Genomic DNA, 23,484 nt, shown 5'->3' with positions numbered 1-23,484 from the left:
ATGACAGCTTGGTATGCTTTTGACCTCACCTCCTCCACATCGTTGTCCAGAGCTACGATGGTCAGCGGTGCAGACAGGCTGGCAGTGGTCGCTATGGTGGTTCCCACTGGTGAGGCCTCACTGACGTAGCCATGGTAACTGGTCTCCAGGAAGTAGGGTGCCTGGTTGTTTTTATCCAGAACTTCAATTTGGAGGTTAGCAAAAGCTGGCAATGGGTGACCGTTGTCCTGCTCTGCCTAAAAGGGAAAGAGAAAACAATTGTTCACCCTCACCCCAGTAATAATTACAGCTGCAATTTCCTACAGGTCGGCTGTGAACTGGCTAGTCCTCCTGTAATTTCAGTACCCGCCAGAGCGACGTCCTTGTATTTTAAAGTGGATCAGAGTTTTATTCCGCATGAAGAGCTGCTTGTCCTTCTACCTTACTTTTTATATATATATATATATATATATATATATATATATATATATATATATATATATATATAAATAATAATATAATATAATAATAATAAATATATGAGCTTTCATCGGGTCTTGCTCTCCTGATGGCTTAAATCTTTTTAGAGTCATCAGGAGAGCAAGACCCGATGAAAGCTCATCAAATGTTATATAATATCTGCTACAGGTAGGTACAGATACATATTCTCGTTTGAGCCACTTTTTTAACCTATATTTGTTTACATTTTAGCAAATTGGCACCATTAAATGTATGCCAAGTTCCCTTTTAGCAGTTATTGAGTGTACAGGCAACAACACTGAATTAACTGTCTTTTTTCTATGATTTCCAAGCTGATTTATGAACATTTACTTGCAATAATGATATCCGTAGTAAGTGTAACTCACACTGAATTATATAAATGTGTGTTTCATGTCTATGTATTAAGATTGGACTGAGTTTTGAATCAAATTCACCTTACACAGTATCCTCAACTGTCCCACGCCCCCTTTGGGGAGGCTTCATGGCTTTCTCTTTCCGTTGAGTCCATATCTATTACAGACAATATCCTGTGATTTCCCGATGGTGAAATGCCGTCCGGAACGATGAGTTAAATTATGGGGGAGCACAGTGGATATTTTATTCCCCACCTCCCCCTGTAAAGGTAATCCCGTCCCTATGGGGCTGAAGGAAGAATTCAGCTATTTAAAGTTTCTTGAAATCTGAAAACCCTTGACTATACATACTTGTTCTCTTTTGTTTCCATTTTATTTCCGTTTGCCATTATCATCTACATCTCATTCTTGTTGCCATTTTCCTCTCTCATATCTCTTCCTCTTCCTTCACCCCTCATTCATTAGATTATGTGCTTTCAAACAGCTTTACCATCCCAGGAGTGGTGTTTGGTGTTTTAAGCCCCCAACTTCGCCTTCCAGACAGCGTGGCAATGGTTATGTTTAGGGTTAAGGTTAGGGATAGCTGCATGGAAGGCGACATTGGAGGCTTGAAACACCATCGAGCCCCAGGAGTACACCTACAGTACTGTAATACAGTGTCATCTTATAATACACAATATCTGTACACTCATTTACCCAAATCTATACACACCTTTAACTATAGCAAATACATCCAAAAGAGGAAAAATTGCATTTTCAATTTCAGTGGAGCAGAACCTGATGTATGCATGTTGGTGTAATTCTATTACCAGCCTAATTTAGACAAAAACACCTTCACACAGCATGGGATAGTTTTAATGCTTCACAATTACTGGCACTTAATATGTTTAGGGGAGACTACTTTTAAACGACAGAAACCAGAAAGCACCACATAAATAAATTGAGGAGAAACAGTTAGTCTTTATCTAAGATTACAGATTTACTGATCAACAGCTTGATGGATGATGGAGGGTTAAATGCAGTAAAACAAAACAAAAACACATTGAAAGGGGAGGGTGCTGTTTCCATAAGAAACTTAAGTTAAACCTCCCCCTGCTTGCAGTTCCAGTGTTCCTCACCTTGATAACCAGATCAAATCTGCGGAAGAGTTCTCTATCGATGGGCTTTAGTAGCAGGAGCTCCGCTGTGGTTCTGTTCAAGCTGAAATATTCTGCATAGGACTCTGGTTTGCCTGAGATAGAAACAGTAAGAACTGAGCAAAAACAAAATACACAAAAAGTAGGGTGGTGTGTGTGTCAGTATGAGACAGGAAGAGACATCAGTTATTGGTTTAAGAATCAATGTACGTTTGCCTGGGTGTCTAGGGGAAGTATAAAAGGTACAGGGAAAGGGGAGAGGGGGAGGGCAAGACAGCAAGATGGCTAATGCTCCCAGTTTTCTCATCTCTGCTCTCCACAGGTGGGGATGCACAAACATACATATACGTATGTGGTGCTTATGCTGCGTTGCTTAGTTGGGAAATCAGGTCCTGGTGAGAGGAGCAGCAACACAGTCACATGTGCACATAATTGTGGTTATGGATGTTTGTGCGAGTGCCTATCTTCTTAAGGTATGTCCTTGTGTCCACAAATCAAGCAACTTTGCAACAGCTCTTTGAAAAACCTTTGATGGCCACAGCAATTACCAACCACTGTTCATATATTGTCTTATGAAGGTCATGAGAGCTAAATCCAAACTGCTGTTAATATTTTCTTTTCATTTTTAAATGTAGATTGTGTAAGAACTGTAGACTTGCAACAGATTCTACTGCCCTTTGTGAAACTGTCTCTCACAATCATTACTCAGACAGAGATTAGTTTCACAGGAGGAGTCTGGGAAATGTAATCAAGTCGGTGTCAAGTCAGTACATTTTTAACAACTATGCAGATCCTCACGAGTAAAAGTCAACTTTTTGTGGTTCTGCATTTGAAACAGTAATCCAGATGTCTTGCACTGAATGCGCACTGTTGCTGCTATAAATAACTTTAAACTAAAGGTACTTATGAAGCATTAATAGGCAGACAGTTCCATTGCTGTAATTTTGGAAAGAACAATTATTTTACACACACTATTCATCTGCTGAGTTAATCCTGCATCTAAACATTTAAGTGCCTTCCTCAATAACCTTACAATCCTTTCCTTCTATTAACAGTTAGGCATAGCCCTGAGAACACAGATCTGCATTGACAAGATTCTGTGAAGCCCTACTGTATGTGAACAGATGTGCTGATGTCACTCTGAATTACAATGTTATCTTTATTGCTGTAGGTAAGTGGTCTGTTAAATGTTTTCTTCTGTGACCATTCAGGACAACTTTTGGGACTCTGCATTTGTTTTCTAACATTTTACTCAGGGAGATTGTGTATGTTTCTGTGCCAGCTAGTATGCTATATGGATAAAATAATCTATTATGGTATATTTGCAATTTTATATTGCAATTCCGTAAACATTTTGGTAAAATCAACTGAGAAACTGTTTAAAAAACAGACAGGAATATCTGTTTTGTAAATATTTACAAATGAAGTTACATAATAAAAATGTTTGCACATATTATACAAATATCCAATATTGCAACAATTACTGTATAATGGTCTAAATCTGTAGATGGCATACAAATGTACACTGTCTCACTGTATATATTGCCTTATTGCTCAATACTAAACCCAACAAGATGTAAATCTACCAATGAGGATGGAGTATAGAATCCCTGGCCTGTCAGAGGGAGGTTGTAGGTTTCGGTCTTGGTCCACAGCTTGAATGGGTGGAGTCACATTGACAGGATTCACCTTATTCTGGAAACAGAACCAAGGAGGGAATTCCAGTTGAATATCACAACCATTACTAAACAAACTGGCAAAACAAAGTGATTAGTATGAAATACATCAGAACTAGCAAAAACAGTAATTGAGAACTTTCGCCACAGTGGCGTAACAACGTTTCTTACACTTTGTGTAGTTTCATTTTGAGAGTGAAAAAAGAAAGACAATGTGAAACAAAGAACGATTCAAACAAACAAACTTGAAAATTTTCAACTTTTCACCAACAATGCCAGCTTTAAAGGACAATTCCAGCGCAAAACGAACCTAGGGGTTAATAACAGATGTGTACCCACTCGATTGCTCTCTGGGATATGTTTTCATGCTAATCAAATGTGTTTGTAGCTTGAAACAAGCTAGCGCGGACCGCTGATTACAGCTTACAACGCTAGTATTCGGGGCACAGGGAAAGTAAAAACAAATGGCTATTTATACCACTAAAAAGGCTCAAAATATCACCACACTTCAATGGTAGCATAATGAGGGTCCCTAAATGTTAACCGAAGCATTGAGAACTTTGTAAGTGTACAGACAGTTTATTAAAAAGATAGTTTAGAAAGACAGTAGCTCGGCGGCCGCCTGTATACGAGAACGCGACTGTCTTTATAATCTATCTTTTTAATAAACTGTCTGTACACTTACAAAGTTCTCAATGCTTCAGTTAAAGGAGAATTCCGGTCGATTTCAACACGCAGCTCTGTTTGTAAATTTGGAGTGCTGTCAGTAGCAAGAAAAACGAAAACAATCGGTGCTGCCTACACCCTGTTATTCTCCTGCTAGCGTTAGCACCCAACAGGCTTAAACAGGGCAAGTTTTAAACTTGTTTTTACCTCTTAACATGTTCAAAATGTCATTAAAGGTGCCTACCCATGTGAAGTGATTCCTTCCGAGTGAACACAGTGAATCTGACTGCAGTAGATGTGAAAGAAATGCATGAAAGTTCTGCTAATTCAGCTCTGTTTAGTTCCAGTATTGAGACGGCAGTTAAGAGTGCTTAAGGACCGTCTACAAACTACAACACAGAAAAGAGATACAACAAAAATATGTAGGCTATTAATTTAATGATTAAATAAGGTAGTGTCGCCAAACTTACCTCAATTATAACTTGTCTCCTGCTAGTTGTACTACAGCACTTTTAAAAAATAAGCATATTTTTAAAAATATGTTTGCATCTCTTTTCAGTGTTGTAGTTTGTAGACGGTCCCGAAGCACTCCTTGCAGTATCAACATCGGAACTAAACAGAGCTGAATTAGCAGAACTTTCATGCATTTCTTTCACATCTACTGCAGTCAGATTCACTGTGTTCACTTGGAAGGAATCACTTCACATGGGTAGGCACTTTTAATGACATTTTGAACATGTTAAGAGGCTAAAAACAAGTTTAAAACTTGCCCTGTTTAAGCCTGTTGGGTGCTAATGCTAGCAGGAGGATAACACAGTGTAGGCAGCACCAATTGTTTTCATTTTCTCGCTACTGACAGCACTCCAAATTTAAAAACAACAGAGTTACGTGTTGGAACCGACCGGAATTCTCCTTTAACATTTAGGGACCCTCATTATGCTACCGTTGAAGTGTGATGATATTTTGAGCCTTTTTAGTGGTATAAATAGCGATTTGTTTTTACTTTCCCTGTGCCCCGAATACTAGTGCTGTAAGCTAATCAGCGGTCCGCGCTAGCTTATTTCAAGCTACAAACACAGTCGATCTGCATGAAAACATGTCCCAGAGAGCGATCAAGTGGTTACTCATCTGTTATTAACCCCTAGGTTCGTTTTGCACCGGAATTGTCCTTTAATTAAAAACAGCTATTGCTTAGAAACAACAGCCAATAAAATGGGAAAGGATATTAAAAATATATATTTCTTGGCAGTCTGTCCCCTCAGTTGTTCTAAAGTATGAAGAAAAGCTTTACCTAAGTTATTCATTTATGTAACAACAAGCTCTGAGCAAAGCAAGAGAAAGTTAAATAGGAGGAACAGGATAATCAATGGTTGGCAAAAACACACTGTGGTATATGTTAAATCCTATATAGAGCATGCATGCATGTGCACACAAAAACATTGTCTATAAAAATTATGTAGAAGACAAAATATCACATTCAATGAATTTGATCTATTTATACTGTGCATATGTATCGTCCTGCTCTGTACACACACACACACACACACACAGTATGAGTCTACAGGTTTAGATCTCTATCTGTATGCAAGTGTGACCAGGCTATAATGTTGACTTATAATAGTGTAATATGCTGAGGTGTGGGTAATACGAAGAGCCCCATTAAATGTCTATAGGATAAAATCTACAATCACTAAAGCTATAAAATGTCACGCCAAACACACCAAAAAGACTGCACATATTCCCAAATGTGCATGAATGCACCAGCACACACCTATAGTATATACACACATATGCACTGTACAGGGCAGTGCGTTCATACACTTGCTTTGATACAGTACTTTACCACCAAACCTGATGTGCAGCACTTACAATCTACTAGCCATCACAGTGCTATATCTCCTTGCCTGTCACTAAGAGAGGAGAGGAGGGGGACGCAGGCAGAAAAGAAGTTATGGCGGGTAATGAAGTGGAGTAAAAGAGGGTGTAAATATATGCAAGGGAGATGAATCTGCAACGAGTCGAGGGTAACAGGGAGCTGAGAGAGATGTAAATGCAGCAATGATGAAAAGGGGAGCCAGAGAAAGACAGCCAGGTCTCTGAGAACACTGAGGTACTGATACTACAATTTGTGTTACTGACAATGACAATCATCTTACACACCACTTCACAAAGGATACTTCTACAATGTAGAAGTACAAAAGCATCAGAAGTGACAGTGAGCAGTGAAAGAAAGATCCTGTGTTAAATGTGAGATGTAAGGAGTTCAACTCTTAAAAATGAGAGAATATGATTTCTAACATTAGACAGTCCTACGAAGTGTCACCCACCCTAAAAATTAAGAGCACTGATATTGTGCAGGATACTATCAATATCATTGGTAATATCTGTGTTTTTAGACCAACACTGACAGCCTTTTCAAGATGGCTCAACAGCAATTCCTTTAAGATGTGAAACGTTTAAGTACTGGTATGCAACAAGCTCAGCTGCAATACATTTACTTTAATCATGTCTGGGAAAAGTCAAATTCGACTCTTGAATGCCCACATTACCTACTCCAGAGTTTGACCTCCCTCCTTCAGTTCCTCACTTTAGAATGCTAAAGAAATAACATTGTCTCATTTACATTTGTACCTATTAAAGGACCCAACCTTAAGCACCCTTCACACAGCCTGTTCAAGGCGGAAATATGAAGGGGAATCCCTGTGCAAAAGGGGCTTTTGTTTAACCAATACATATTGCGCGTGCTGACTTGCTAGTGTGGCTTACTTCAATTAGGGCTGCAACTAACAAATATTTTCATTATTTATTATACTGTAAAATGTCCAGAAATGATTAACAAAAACACCCTCACAGTTTCTCAAAGCCCAAGTTTTTATATTCAAATGGCTTGTTTTGTCCAACCAACAGTTAAAAACAAAAGCTAAATTCACAAGCATAGGCAACAAAACATTTGATAAGCTGCAACCAGTGATTGTGTTTTGGAATCATAGCTTTAACCCCCTGGAGACTGAGGATATTTTCAGACACACTAAGTGAAGTCTTAGGTATGTAACAAGCAAAAACACATTTATCTGATCCATTGTTTTATACAATTATTTTGCAATCTAAAAACTGCATGTCCTATTGTTTTAGGATCAAGAGTTGGCAGTGGGAGGGGTAAAGTGATTTTGTTGATTATGAAAATTGATGCCAATTAGTTTTCTGTTGACTGACTAATTGATTCATCAACTAGGCCTACTCATTTCAACTCTAAAAGTAATTTTTATTGAACACTGCCTCGAGTGGGTACGTGAACTATGTGAGATAAGTTATCCACAATTACCAACCTTAGGTTTAGTAAAACCAGATAACTCAAGGAGAGCCTGATAAAACTGAACTCACTTCATGATACAAGTCCAATATATGGGATCCCCCAGCAAACACCAAACAGGGCCGGTCGTGTTCAAAGAATTTTGACTACCTGGGCTTTAAAAGGCTTACTGTCAGAAACATGCAGGCAGGCAGAATGAGTCAAGCAAACACTGCAGAATCACCATGCAGAAAAATCAGCAACAGGTATTAAACAGACACGAATGACTCAGCGACTACAACAACTAAGCAGCAGCACCTGGCAAATGTGTGTGGGGGAAACTGCCTGTTATATGTACTGGGGAACTAATGAGCAAATGAGCAGCAGCTGTGCAGGCAGGTGGCTGATCCCGGGAGCAGTGATGAAATCAATAAGAGGAGGGGAAAATCCCTGAGGGCGTCTCGTGGTCAGGTGAGGCTTTGTGTCAACTACTGAGCTATACAGGGAGCTCGGCAAGGCTTTGTGGTGCAACAGTGACACAGCACTCCCCCACACATAAAAAAATAACAAATTTACACAATGCAGTGTGCCGCAGTGCTGCAAAGTTGTAGTCCATGTTTGAAAGCAGCTACAAAATAAAGTTATAGCATATAGTGCTGTAGTCTTTGATGGTTTGTTTATCTCAATGTAACTCGTAGACAATGAATTGCCAGTCTGATGTAATGACAAACTAAATGATTGGTCAGGTCTTGGGGGAGTTGTTTATCATTGTGTTCAATAATCTATTTTCCCTTACAGCTTTCAATTTCAGTTGCAGAGGCAGCAACATTTTTAAAGTGCATGTGTGAACGTGGCCTGACAGCCAACTCCTCAGCATTAATGACCAGCATCTTGGTATGTATGTGCATGATGGGGAGAGAGACACAGAGAGAGAATAGTTATGTTGGCTCAAAGGCTCTGAGGTTGTCATTTTGTATCAGTCTGATTAGGACTCAAACTATTACAGTGCCTTGAGTCTCCTCACTTCACCTCGCCATCTTTATTAAACCCAAGCAACAGCAGCTCTTTGCTGTCCTTTCCATTTGTTTTGTATTTTCACCTCTCTCATCGCAATTTCCATCCATCCATCCACCCACCCATCCATCCATCCATCCATCCATCCATCCATCCATCCATCCATCCATCCTCTAGTCCTGCTATGTCCCCTGGCTTCCTCTTTTCCCTTCATCAACAGTTTGAGGGGAGCAAACCTGAACCCTGAGCGTAAACTACATTCATTGCATTGGGGTTCATTCAAGCAGAATGTATCAGAGTACTCACGTCGGATGGCTTCAAAGTCTAGGCTTAATCAATCAAATAGGGCCCCTGAGAGACAGCTGCTTTGAAAAGATAGAGGTACATTCAGGCGGACCTAATGGGAGAGATCATGCTGTTGGCATAAACATGCCATAATTCAAATGACCTGAGTTTAGTTTAAGTTTATGATTGTTTTCTGCAGAGCATCTCACAGTTAATGTATCCCCTTGGTTTATCTATATGTGGTTCTCCTTTTCATCTGTTGAGCTATTGTGGATATTGCTGCTTATGCCAGCTCTTTGACATTTAATAGCAATCAAATTACTGCTACCTCCTCTGGAACGAAATGTGTGCAGACCAACTAACACACAGCAGTAGAGGTGTCATTGAGATGGAGAAGACAATTATTGCTTCTGTGCTACGTTTCAAGAGTTGTAAAATCCATCATAATGTTAAACCCCATTACATTGTATGTCTGTTGTCAAATTATTTTCTTTTACTAACAGACTTTTTCACAGCAGATATTTTGACTTGTCCTAGCAGGAGATGCATAGATGTACCTAATAACATTAACAGTGGCTTGGTCAATGATAAATTAAGCCATGCCAGAGAGCCGGCGTGTACAATGCAAGGGCACTGGAACTGTCAAAACTACATGGGATGCAGCCATCATTCATTTGATCAAATACGCTTGTGCTTTTCCTGCTATGACATGTCAAAATGTCTGTGATCCCTAAATATGAGCTTTAATCTGACATCTGTAAAGCTCCACCCCCTGTAGTGAACAAGGAGCACAGTCTCATTCAAAGAGTGAAAATAAAAAGGGTAAGCAAAGCAACAGTTTGTCTGAATTTTTTTCTTTACTGCAGTGGTGTTGCAAGATTATAAATACTGGAATCAGTGAAGTATCTGGAGTCAGCAGCAGTTGTGTATTGGGAGCATATTGACATGTGAGAAACAATCTTTGTGTTTGATGCAACATGTTTTAGACATTGCTTCAGGTTTTAAAATCCCTTAAGTATTTTTCCAACATAACTTTTCTGTGCGTCTGACTTTACCTCTCTCTTCCTCCCTGTTTGACACCCCCCCCGCCCCCTCTACTACCTCTCCATCGTAAACCCTGTCCTTGTCTGCGCACACTTGCTGCTCCTCAAAACCACGAGTTGATTTACTCCTGTTGTTCCTCGCTGTGTCTCTCTTGGTGTGTGTCTGTTTTTGTGTGAGTGAGGAGAGATAAGAAGAGGTTTGAAGGCAGAGAAAGAGTTCCCTCAGTGTGTCTGGAGTAAAGTGAGCATGTGTGTGTGTGTGTGTGTGTGTGTGTGTGTGTGTGTGCGCGCGTGTGCGTGCGTGCGTGCGTGTGTGTGTTTGTGACAAAGATCTTAGTATGAACAAAGAGATGAAGTAGACAATGTCCAGTTAGGCATGACTGCTCTACTGGCTTGACATTGTAATGTGTGTGCGGCTATGTGTGTGTAGGTTGAAAGATTGGGGGGGTGCACTACTAGCTTGTCACTATCAAGATGTGTGGGGTAAGGGATGAATGCTCTGCTGACTTGTCAGAGTTGAGGATTTTGCCTGCAGCAACTTTGTCTCATTTACAAAGTGGCATTGTAAGTTGCTCTGAATAACAGCATAAGCTAAATGCCCGAGATACAAATGCAAAATGATGTGTACAGCTGTGTAAGCATAAATGCATACTACGGTGTTGCAGACTCACTTTTAAATAACACTTGTTCATATACAGATTTACAGCACAATGTGAGAAACAACATAGACTAACTTTGACTTTTTGTGCAAAACAGTCTCCTAGGGTCATTGAATACAGTAGTTTTTCTTCTCAATTACAGAGCTGTCCAAAATAATATTGTGACCCATTTTAACATGGAAATTTATGTTACATTATCATATATGACAGGTATTTTTCAGGAGGACATTAACACCTGGTATAATCTTAAAAGTAACAAAAAGCAAAAAACACAACCCTTTTCCTTAAGTAAATATAGTTATATCAGCTACTCAATAATAATGATGTATTTTTTCAGTTTACAACTCTACAGGCATATACTGCATATTGTTTTGGCCATATGAATGATTTGAAGCTTTGTTCTCATTACCCAATGGCTAGTTTGCGAAGACAAGTTTTACATGTCAAGTTGTATAAATAAATGTTTCATATCCACCTTAACTGCAGGTGTGATACACACACGTTTACCATGTCTGAAAGTTCAGAGGTTTGAAAAAGCAAACATCCACGGCCACACAGCACACAGTCTATCAATATAAGAGTTACCAAAATAAAGTTGGCTAATTTCTCTAAGTTTCTAAACCATTTGTAATCCACTACACAAAATGTATTTCACTGGATTTCAAAGGGCTGACAAATTATTTGATCATTAACGTGTAATATTACTAAAGTCTACAGACACACAGGAGCAGCATCAGTTCTTGATGGTGTTGGAATTCGTTAAATATGGGTAAGTATAAAAAGGCAGAAAACATACAAAATTGTGAGGATGAGCTTTAAGAGATCAGCTCTCACTAGTAACCTTAATTTAAGCCTATAATGGTAAAGACTGCCAAAACGTCACAAAAGTGCACTAAACATAAGGGTAAAACTCAACACACCCACACACACTAACATTGTTTTCTGATGGCAATAACTAACTAACAGCGATACACCCTATAACACAGGCACAAATAGAAACATGCCCTCTGCAGCATACACGCAACTATAATGCAGTATATAATACAGGTACTGTACATAACAGGCACACACTTACCGGCTGTGTCAGCTCCAGTACATTAGCCCTATACGTGATGGGATTACAGTCACGGGTGTTTCCCACAAGCGCACATGGTAGGAACATGGGACCCAAGTCATCACCATCCAGCACATCCACAGTTAGAGTGGTGGTAGCCGTACGGCGCTCACTGGGATAGGGGGCTCGGTCCTAGACAGTAAGAGAGAAAGCACATATCTTTTACTTTTGGACGATACCACACTTTCTTTCTTAGATATTTGCATATCTTTATCTTCATGTCTAGAATAGAAAATGATCACAATGTAGTGCTGCTGAATATTTTCTGAAAATCAAATCAACAAAGCTGCAGGGAACTCTCATTGCCTTCAAAGGCTGGTGTCTACATGACTTAGCATCTTCATGTCAATTTATCCCTAATCAAGGGCAAATAAACAGACTTCTAATCCGTCCAGCACAGACTCCCTGGGCATGTTTGTACCACCAATGTATATAATGTATTTCATTAACAATATTTTATTAAAGTAAATAGAGAGTACAAACAAAGTTCCTTGATCATCATAATCATTACAAATTCATGGAAATACATTCAATAATAAAATTGTGACTGGCATGAGCTATATTTGCAACAAAACCAAGTATAACAGGCATTCAACCAACAGATTAAATAAACTCAAATAAAGTTTAAATTACAAATTAAACAGTGCAACATTGCAGTGCCCCCACTCCCATCTATCCCTGTTAAATAAGTTGCTAAAGAACATTGAAAAAATAAAACTTAACAAATAATGTTCAACACCTTCCAGGCTTCTTAAAGGACATTAATTCGATAAGACAGACATGCAGGGAAGAACTAGTATCTAACAAATGGTGCTAACTCTTTTTTGCAGAAACATTCAAGTAGATTAAGCATGTGAGCAATAGATTAAATAAATACAAGTATTTGAATAATTAATACAATAACAAAGATTCACAATTGTGAAACTCGGGATTCACTGAATGATAATTTCGTTTCATTTCATTTCATTATTTATCTCGAACAATCAACAATGTTGCAAAAGAAAACAAAAATATTCAAACCACAAAAAAAAAACACAAACAATCAGAATTTGAATGAACGGTACACCAGGTGGCACATTTTATTCAGAAGTTTTTTTTTTACTAAATCCTAGTAACAGATCCACTCTGGCCTTGAGCTGAGAGGCACCTGATTCAGCGGCATTCTGCTGGAAGATGCGCCGGGAACCCTAATGCTCATAATAACAGCCTACATTACAGTGAAAATGTTTTGTATTGTGTAAAAGGTCTCAGGCCTTTAAAAAAAAAAAAAAAACACCACAATTTATGAACTTGATGCATACAAAATAAAAAATGGATGTGCTTACACACACTTTGAAGTTTTTATTCAGAAGAAGACCTGCAGGACCTGAATGCAACTAGAAACGCTTGTCAGACACTAAAAGTAATGCTATTCACAACTTTTTATTTCTGCTCAGGCATTAATGTGCAATCACTCTTTTGAGTACACATTTCTGATTCTGTGTCTGATGATCCATTGATCTGCTGTGTGAAGTATCTGCCATACAATTACATAGAAGGTGGCTGTTCAGCAAATCACAGGAAACACTGCCTATTCATCTGAATGTTCAATATAACTTCTGTTTACAGTTTTTATTTCAAGATAATTGAGATACACAAACCATTTTTTTATGGCAAAGAGCAAAGAATAAGCCAAATCAGAGAATCTACAGGAAACTCAAAACGCTCGCCAACTGAATAATCAATGCAACCATGACATGACCACCCTTTACTTAAAATAAAAAGAAATAAACCTCTAAAGATAACATCTGCTATTTCAAGTTTGTGCAAGTCATCTACAGTCGATCCCCATCTACTTCACCTTATATCTTTTATAAGGCAGCAGAGTGTCATTAAACTCTTTTTGTGTAACTTGAATATTGGCCAAAGAAGATAAGAAGCATCAAACCTTAGTTAAGTTTTGTTTGAGTTGTTGTTTGGCTGTTTAGACTTGCTATAACACCTGAATTGAGTGTTTCTCTATCACTGCATTATGCTATGCTCTCCTTAGTGTCAATCATCTGACAGTGAAAGGAAGAAATGGAGGTCTCCGCCAGGAAATAATCGTTTCAAAACATGGTGCCTCGCACACTTTATTGTAAGATCCATGTTTCCGTGGGACGTCATAACGAGGCCAGCAGTTAATTTCAAGCAACGACTGACACCATAAAGAATCTAATTATATACTGCATGCATTTCAAAATGACTGGGGGAATGTAAACTAGACAATGATTGCAGAGAAGAGCCTACACAGTAACTGTAAATAACACTGGTATGGTATTCACTTATTCAGTATGGTTCAATTAGGAGAAAATGTGAAATGATGTAGCTGGGTTAGGTCAGCTGGTAGAGCAGGCGCACATATATAGAGGTTTACTCCTTGACGCAGCGGCCGCAGGCTCGAGTCCGACCTGCGACCCTTTACTGCATGTCATTCCCCTTCTCTCTCCCCTTTCACGTCTTCATCTGTCCTGTGGAATTAAAGGCCTAAAATGCCCAAAACAATTATCTTAAAAAAAAAAAAAAAAAAAAGGTGAAATGATAAGGCTGTGGAATAGCTCAGATAACAGGATTAATAAAAAGGTGTTTCTTTGGGCTAAAGCATTCAGCTTTCCGTGGACTAATATATATATATATATATATATATATATATATATATATATATATATATATATATATATATATATATATAGTAATTTGACTTCTTCTAATTTAACCTCCAGCATGAACACAATTAAAAGTCAGTTACTTGTAAGATTTGACGAAAAATGGTCAAAAGACATTTTGACAAAACCAAAATTACAAATTTATATTTAAATCAAACATTATTGTGGTCCTGAACTTTATGTTACAGCAAACTTATCGAGGAGTCAGAGGTCGTTGGTGGCTCAGTTAAAAAGATCAGGAATCCTTCTCCTTGCCCTTGAAATGAATCTTCTTTTGTATTGTCCTCATTATTATGAGTTAAGAGCACTTATCTTAAATGAAATGTCTGTTCAAAATCCTGAAATGTTTTGGTGTACTGATGACGACAAAATGGAGTGGTTGTTTAAATTTAATGGACATAAGTTGGCGACCTTTGTCTCTAAAGCATGGGGAAAACGACAAGAAGGTTTATTTGTTTAATATAAGTCATTTTTGTTGCTTTCTGGTATCTGGTCCCTCGCTGTAAATAATGGCGTCTTGTAAAACTATGGAAGCTGGGCATATTTTCTTTTATGCATGACAATAATAAAATATTATTTATTCATTCAAGCTTCAGTTGTCTGTCACTGAAGCTATCAGAAAAAAATCATAAACTTATGAACTGACCTAGAGGGAAATAGTTCCAGCATAACCCAGGCTGTAAAACACAAAATTTTAGTTTTTACTCTTCAGTTTTTGTACAGATTAAACAAACTAGATGTATTGTATAAATTAGTGAGCCGTAAAGATGATAGTGCACACATTTCCGTACCTTCGGACAGAACCAGGTTAGCTTTGCTTGCAGTCTTTTAGCTAAGCTAACTGTCTGTAGCTTTATATTTATCAAGGAGTGGTATTAATCTTCTCATCCAACTCTCGGCAAAAATAAGCGAACAAGCATATTTCCCAAAATGTTGATGAATTATTTTCATAGCTAATAATATGAACATGTATTTATAGCTGTAAAATATAAGGTGTATGATTTACAAGAGTTATTTAGATAAGATTACAAGTTGATGTTGCTCAGTCAATCACTGCTACATTGTTTCTCACAACTGTACAGCTGAAAATGTCAGCCAAATGCAAAGGGTTTGTTCCTCTGGTAGCACATGGTCTCTTTGTTAAGAATTGATATTCAGCAAATTCACAGCCACTCAACACACTTTTAATATTGTATTCAGATGAACAGTGAATATGTCAGGCTTTCAAGCAGTCAGAAACACATTAATCTTTCAGTTTACTGTTGACTTTTACTGATGCTTTCAGAGTAAATGGGCCTTAATACATATGGATATTTGCCACACTTTGTTGAGAACTAAAGGTTTTGTAAGCAAGGTTTTTTGTGTCATGACAAAAACCCTAATCCCGCAATCAGCAACTTAAAAATGTTTCTGTCATGTCTCAGTTTAGATCCTTCAAACTTCTACCTCTGTTCCCCATGAGTTTTGTATGTTAAATGAAATGAACTATATCATTCATGAATTCATGAATAAAACATACAGAGTGCTGTGAAATAAAAGGAGGAAAACAATTACATAAACAAAGACATTAGTGATAATTAAGGATGTGCTTATAGTTCCCCAAAGGCTGACTCAACAGAGCAGAAATAGTCCAAGACAGGAATGTTACCATGATAGTAAACATTTACATAAAATGAACAACACTTCGTTACCTTTCAAAAAGTTCCACTTTTTAAATTATATGAAAAAATACTCTACTTGGTTATACTTGGTCCTTGATAGCTTCACAGAGAGGTGCAGGCAAAAAAAAACACTTACATTAGCCTGTATGATGACCAGGTACCGTGTTATGTCCTCATAGTTGAGTCTTTCTCTCAGAACTACGGAGCCAAACAGTGTCAGGGGGATGTCAAAGGTTCTGTTTGTTGTCTGAAACACACACACACACACACACACACACACACACACACACACACACACACACACACACACACAGTGAGTCACTTACAGGATAAACAGTTCATATTTCACTTTTTTGGAGTTTAGACCAGCTAAGACACAAATAGTTGGAGGGCTATAATAGTTACATATTTTTAGTTAAACCAGTAGAAGTGATTTTATAGCAGCTTGTCAAGTAGGGCTGGGCGACATGACACTATTTTTCTATATCATTTCTATTCTAAAAAACAGCAGCCCAACTGTAACGTGATCCTTGCACGTTATGTTAATTTTTGCTATTTAATAATTTGTAATTTTTCCTACTATTTGTAAGATACACGGAGCACTGAAGGAATATTGGGCCTGAATGCTGCTCTGATGTCAATTTTAAACAATAAAAATAAATGAATATGTCAATAAACATGCTTTGTTGTGAATTTTGGTTGATTTTTTTGCATTGTTGCTCTTAGTTATGTTACATTTTAACAAACCAAATCCTGACTTATTGCCATAACCATGGTGCCAAACCAATAGCCTGCATAATGAAGAGTTATGCAGGTGGATGGATAACCTACCGGGTCTTTCGGGTTGTACTGGATGGTGTACTCTATCTGTCCGTTGGGACCATCATCAATGTCAGTTGCCCCATTGTTCCCCGAGAAACCAGAAAAGATAGTGGTTCCTATTGGCGTCAGCTGAAAGCACAACAGAGAGAGATAATTGCAGTATCCCTCTCTACAAGTTCACCCTACATGATGTCAAACACTTAAACACATTCATACTATCTAACAATGACATCAAACAGCTTCTGTCCCATACTGTTGTGTCTTGTCTTCTTGACAACTACTGCCTGTATGTGGCAGAGATGAGAGAAGGGCACATTAAAAAACCTGTCACATGCGTTTGGCCATAAGGGATCTTGATATCCCACTGTCTCTACAAAACAAACAGAAACTGGCTTGTAGCTTTTTGTGTATTGTGCTCAAATGGGGCATGAGGAGGAAGATCAGCTTGCTGCTGTTCTGTGCTTTAATTTGCTCTGGATATAAAATGAAACACAGGCAGCATGGTGTGTCTAACCTTTTGTATGTCTGCAATCTGTGCCTCAGTCTTTCTCTCTGTTGCTACTGTGAATATTTGCTGCACCTCATTGCCCCATTGAAGATACGTTTTTAGATAAAACCGGGACATTGGGTGATAGAAAATCATGTATGGTATCTTAAGAGTGCTTTTCTTACAAGACAAAAAGACAGTGTGGGTGTCTATCTGTATTTTGGTCTTTTATTTCAGGGAAATAAAATAATATTAAAAACAGAAACAGAATGGACCAAAATAATTACCGTTATAAATGAATGAGTCAATGTCAAAACAGATTACAGCAATAACCAAAACGTGTAGGTAGACACCGTAGCTTATTACGCCTACTCCTTTCACAGTATAAAAAAACAATTAACTAAAAAAATTCTATCCAATATGCCACATTGTGTTAGTGAGCTTCCTGAATCATTCTCACTTTGAGCATGGTATACACAGTTTAGCTATTATTTGGATTACTATATTAATGATTTTATAGTCCGTAAGAGTTCTCAGTCAACAGCTAATGTTAAATTACTGTGGTCCAAAAACATTATCATAACTCAGCCCCCTCCAGCAGCAAACAGTAGCCAGAGTAATGAGAGTATACGGAGGAGTACTGGCCGATGAAGACATTTTTTTTAATGCAAAGAGCTATCAAATTCACATTATTTATTTCAAAATTGGTTATTTATTGCTAACCAATGTTCATTTTAAGTTCAAACAAATACAACTTGTACATGAAGTGTGTCTTTTAGTAGCTAACCACTGTTACACTACAGAGAACTAGCATATTGTCATAACTCATATCTCCATATTTTGTCATTTAAATTGTTTTTTTCTGAAATCAATACTATGTCACCCTTTACGTCTGTCTGTGTTTTTTAGTTTTTTTTTTAAGATCATTTTTTTGGGCATTTTAGGCCTTTATTTTCATAGGACAGATGAAGACATGAAAGGGGAGAGAGAGAGAGAGGGGGAATGACATGCAGCAGAGGGCCGCAGGTCGGAGTTGAACTCGCGGCCGCTGCGTCAAGGAGTAAACCTCTTTATATGGGCGCATGCTCTACCAGGTGAGCTACCCTGTCTGTGGGTTTTACAAATATTTAAACAGGGACGAGGCAATTTTGTCTGAGATTAATAGCTCAATAAAATGTTTTCAAATTAGCCTATTTTCATTTCCTGAAAAGCAATGGTTCAGGACGTACAAGGTTTTCGCCCGACAGTGATGATATACACCATATACACTGTGGTAGCTGTTAAACTAACTGTTGTTACAGTCAGATAAGATCCTGTTATTATTATTATTATATTATAACAGCTGGAGCAACACTGGCACACATATTGGATGTCAGGACAGCGGGAGAACATAATGCTCAGTTATTAAATAATTTAAAAGATGTCATGGCAGCTCTTTTTAGCTATGCAATTTTAAACTAGCTGCAGACAGATAGCACGAATGAAATTATGGTTGATGATGGTTTGTAGGTAACCCATGTTCATTTTAGGTTCAAACACTAAATGATGAAAAACACCTTTATGTTTATTAGTTTCTTTCATGTTTTTGTGGCCTGAAATATGCATGCAAACTGTAAATAAACACTAAATTGGCCTTTGTTTACAATAACTTGTAATTTGTGTGTGCCAATGGAAGTATTTTGACTTTTGGCTTTCATTAGCGTTTAAAATTTCACTTTCACTCATGGAAAAAGTTGAAAATTACAAATCTGATTGCTACTTCAGCACCACGGACAGCACCATGGATTTTTTTAATTCACAGTTAGGCTACTGATATTTCAGAGCCATGGTCGGGACTAAGGGCCAAAGATTCTAACTTGCACAAACCTCAGTCAGATAAAGGATCAATGAGTCAGGCAGACTAGACTCACATAATCAACTAAACAACCCATCTGCACTCTTTCTTCTACTAGGAGATGGAGAGGGGGAGGGGCAGGTTAACAAGGAGCATGTATTTTGGTCATTTTGCTAACAAGAGGAATGGTATCCCCCCTCAAATCGCGTACTGAATGCACATGTGCAACAAGATAACTCACTTTCTAGTAGAGAAAAGAGAAGCTAGATATTCAGTTACATTTTCTGAGAGAAATTCTTAACCCGAGAATTGAACACTTGCCACAGAACATGAAAGGAAAGACTTTGCCAGCCATACATTGCCGTGCTGTATTTTTTTCATACATGTGGCTTGGGATCTGTGATTATGTGTCAAAAAGAGTCTAATCTCTAGACAGCACGATAAACATTTGAGATTAAGTTTAATTTAGCTGCTGCACCAATGATTTCTTACATCATTCCCCTCAACAGGGTTATCGCTGCCTCCCACTGATCCAACAATGGTCTTCAAAATGTCTCATGCTGTCACTTTGCTACTTTCAGATACGGTTCTAATGAAACAACTCCAGACTCTGGCACCAGTGCCAACTCATGAAATCAGCCACAAGGATCTCCTTGTACCCGAAAACTTTCACGGCAAACTCATAAACTGTGTCCTAGACGTTCTTATAAATAACCATATTGTCTCTCTGTCTGCCTCACTTCCTGCACTCTATAATCGTTAGTAATAGACAACTTAAAGAAAGTTTAATGTAGATAAAGCTGGGTGTAACTACTGAGTCATTCAATATTAAATGTATTGCATTAGGTTGGAGTTCTGGGGGCAAACTAAAGTGAATTAGACAATAGCTGTCTGCCTAATGAGCAGACTTGCACTCAAATCTTAATTATTGCCCATATCAGAATAAATGTATTCACTTTTTTTAAATTTATTACCAGCAAACTGACCACATTTACCTTGGGCTGGCACAGAAATCATATTTTAGAGTTTTTTACGATGCATCTCCTAAATCGTATGGTGGTCGTTTGAAGTGAACTGAGGGAATTATTTCAGCCGGAGTAATGAGAAACTGGAGAGCTGTGAGAGGTGGCAGGGTGAAGGAAGAGGAGGAGGAGGAAAGAGAACCAGAAATATATAGAGTGTGGCAGAGGAAAGGTGGGGAGGTTGAGAAAAGGTGACACAATGAAGAGCTGGCAGTAGTAAGGGGACATACAAGTGGGGGAGTGTGGTAAGCTGCAAAAACAACGAAGAGAGAGAAAGAGAGAGGTTGAGAAGACAGATTGAGTTGGACATGTTGTGGAAGACTGCATAATGAGATATTCTACCGGGTCTGCCTAGGTCTATGCTGGCAGCAGGCTACATGTATCCTTGTCCAGTTTTCAGTTTGAACCTCCTCTAGTTAAATTCTGCTCCCACAGACTCTGGAGGACAAACTAACGGTGGGATTGGCATCTTAAAGACTATTCTGGGAGCCTCCGAATAGCAGATTTAGATCCTTTTTCTCGGCTGCCCAAAAAGCTCAAAAACCTTTTTTTCCTGCAGTTACTGCCCTTCAACATTAACCTGACAGCGAAACGCCATGTGCAATTCTTTTTGGTGGACGTTTTTATTTAAAATTCATTGTAGTATGTACAGTACATACACCAGGCTACATTTTCTGAGTGCAGGTGAATGCAGCCTCTAACGCTGGCATTGTTAGCGTTATGACATGATGACCCCCAGAGCAGCATGGGAAAAGCTTGGTACAGTACAACTGACCTACTCTACTCATTCTTGAGTGCCTCTCTAGTCTCAGACCCATGAGTCCTTTACCTGCCATCATGATAGACAGCAGCACTGAGGATAAGTGCAATAAATGGCCCTGGATTTAGGTTAAAGACAGATAAGTATTTCCAGCACACAAAGTTTTATGGATTTTGTTTTTACTTCTCTACATCTCTGTGAGAAAATGAGTTAGTTTATATATATGTGTGTGTGCGTGTGTGTGTGTGTGTGTGTGTGTTTTACCTCACTGACAGCGACATAGTATCTTGGCTGTTGGAAATGGGGTGTGTTGTCGTTGCGGTCTCGAACAACGATGCGGACTTCGTGTAAAATCACCGTGCCTACTAGCTCGTTGGTACACTGAACCTGAACCACAATAGAGTGAATGTACGACGGGGGCTGGAAGAGAAAAACACAGAGGCATAGACATATAGTTGAAAGCTAAATAAATAATTAACCAGAAAATAAACCGAAATAAATAGAAGTATTGCAGAGAAGACTGCCAGCCTCATGTATTTGTACTATTTTATGCCAAATCAGACTTTCAAAAACATCTGCTAGATTATTTTACAGAGTAAAATAACATGTAATGTAAAACAGCAGGAGGCCGGTTGTTTTCCAGTTGAGGTGGGGCTAAAAGTTTTTGTTTGTTTATCACACTAGCAAATGCTGGAAAAAAAAGTGAGACAGCCATGAAAATTTGCTTCCGCTATATTTATCCTCTGTAGTCAAGTGAGAAAAAAAAACTGAACTAAGAAACAAGCAGTGTCTGTGTCACATACCAGTTTTATTAACCTTTTAAGCTATCTGACATTTAGGAGCCAAACCAGGAAGAGTAAAATAGTGTATGCAAGAGAAGATACTGTAATGCAAGATACAAATGTACAGGGACCTGAAATAAAATCACTTTTCATAAGGCAAAAATAAAATCAAATAGTTCCGTCGCCTTACATCTCTATCCAGAACCCGTCCAGTGCTGTTGAGGTAAAGGGCTTTTTTGGAAGGGTCAAGGATCACCCAATAGTCCTGGTTATCCCTTAGCGACAGAGAGATGGTACGATCCGGACCCTCAGCCACGCCATTTATCTGCATGTTCTCCACCAATAACGTTCCTGGGGATACAATAAAAACACTTGCATTAATCCATCAGCTAGAGAGAGAGAGAGAGAGAGAGAGAGAGAGAACAAAGTCCAGAGATCCTGGAAATAGATTTGAATAACTTCTGCAGAGAAATAGTCCTGGATCGAACTTTATTAGTAGAAAAAAAGGAGACTCCTCTGCTTTTCTTCATGTTCTCCATTAATTACAGTATATACCATGACATTACATGTAGGTTGCAGCCAAGGTCAAGGGCAATGAGATGGAGAAGCACACAAAAGACAGAGAGTAAAAAGCATGTGGAACTTAAATTATATTAGGCAAAGCTGATCAGATATGGGGGCTACTCTGTTTGCCTTTTCTGTACATGTACCTGGAATACTTAAGACACACAATAACATGAACATTTCAGACGAAGAGACATCTTAAAACATAAACATTTTAATAAGATAGTACATATGGACTAAAACTTGATTTATTTAACACAACTGCGAGTGGTGAAGCAATTTGGGAATGAGATGAATATTGAAGTGTCAGAGAAATACAAAAAAGACATGATCTGAGTGGAAACTGTCAGCTGCATATTATCTTTCAATCAACGCAAAGCCAGGGAATATAGCAGAGAAGAGCACGGTGTCAGAGAACAAAGAAAAGGCAGATGGAGAATCAGATAGACATCTGACTTTATTGGTGATTGACAGTGTCAATGAAAACGTAGCCCTGCTGCCAACCTATTCAAATTGTTTGCATGAGTATCTCAATATTAAAACTCCAAGACCAATCAAAGTTATGTGATTAAATATACTGCTGGATTTCACAGAGATTTCAAGAGAGTTTTAAGTATTTTTATTTATACTTCACATGCTCATTCATGTGTTTTATCAGTTTCATAAACTAATGCGCGATTGTCAAGACCAGCCATTACCTGTCCTGGGTCCTTTTTTTGTTTAATGGAAAATATTAGAACAGAAGAGGTGCATAAAATATATGAGGAGGAAAGAAAGAAGAACAGTTTAACTGCTTGACTCTGTACAACTTTAAATCATAAGAGACCCATTACGAGGCCCTACACACTGCATTATTAATCCCAAAAAACCTTTGCCTGCGTGTGCAAAAAAGTATTCTTGACGTTATTAGGCATCGCAGGTTTTTAGCCTATGACACAATTTTCGGTTTGTGTGTGTTTACACCATTAGATTCTAAGTGGAGAAAAATGAATAAAGAATTCCACTTGGCATCTGCCCTTTAACAGACATCACACATAGATCAGTACACTTTTGTGTGTGTGTGTGTGTGTGTGTGTGTGTGTGTGTGTACATTTGTGTGCAGGTAAAACTTCATACTTTCCCTCAATATGTACATATACACACACGCACACAG

The 23,484-nt window shown here is 38.3% G+C and overlaps 1 protein-coding gene across 5 annotated transcripts in view; it reads right to left on the bottom strand.

Annotated features, from left to right (window-relative positions):
• Positions 1 to 23,484, bottom strand: part of LOC116061225 (protocadherin-15-like) — a 176,925-nt gene that overhangs the window by 102,938 nt on the left and 50,503 nt on the right. For all 5 annotated transcript variants that reach the window (XM_031315263.2, XM_035997476.1, XM_035997477.1 and 2 more), the window contains 8 exons: positions 21,958 to 22,118; positions 21,250 to 21,405; positions 16,892 to 17,011; positions 16,197 to 16,307; positions 11,677 to 11,847; positions 3,556 to 3,664; positions 1,952 to 2,064; positions 30 to 236 (listed from right to left, as the gene is read on the bottom strand). In XM_031315263.2, coding sequence (XP_031171123.2) covers positions 30 to 236; positions 1,952 to 2,064; positions 3,556 to 3,664; positions 11,677 to 11,847; positions 16,197 to 16,307; positions 16,892 to 17,011; positions 21,250 to 21,405; positions 21,958 to 22,118 — 1,148 coding nt within the window. The remainder of the gene's footprint in view (positions 1 to 29; positions 237 to 1,951; positions 2,065 to 3,555; positions 3,665 to 11,676; positions 11,848 to 16,196; positions 16,308 to 16,891; positions 17,012 to 21,249; positions 21,406 to 21,957; positions 22,119 to 23,484) is intronic.

Source organism: Sander lucioperca, chromosome 22, assembly GCF_008315115.2.
Source record: "Sander lucioperca isolate FBNREF2018 chromosome 22, SLUC_FBN_1.2, whole genome shotgun sequence".
NCBI classification, from domain to species: Eukaryota; Metazoa; Chordata; class Actinopteri; order Perciformes; family Percidae; genus Sander; species Sander lucioperca.
This window is presented reverse-complemented; position numbering and strand designations above follow the sequence as displayed.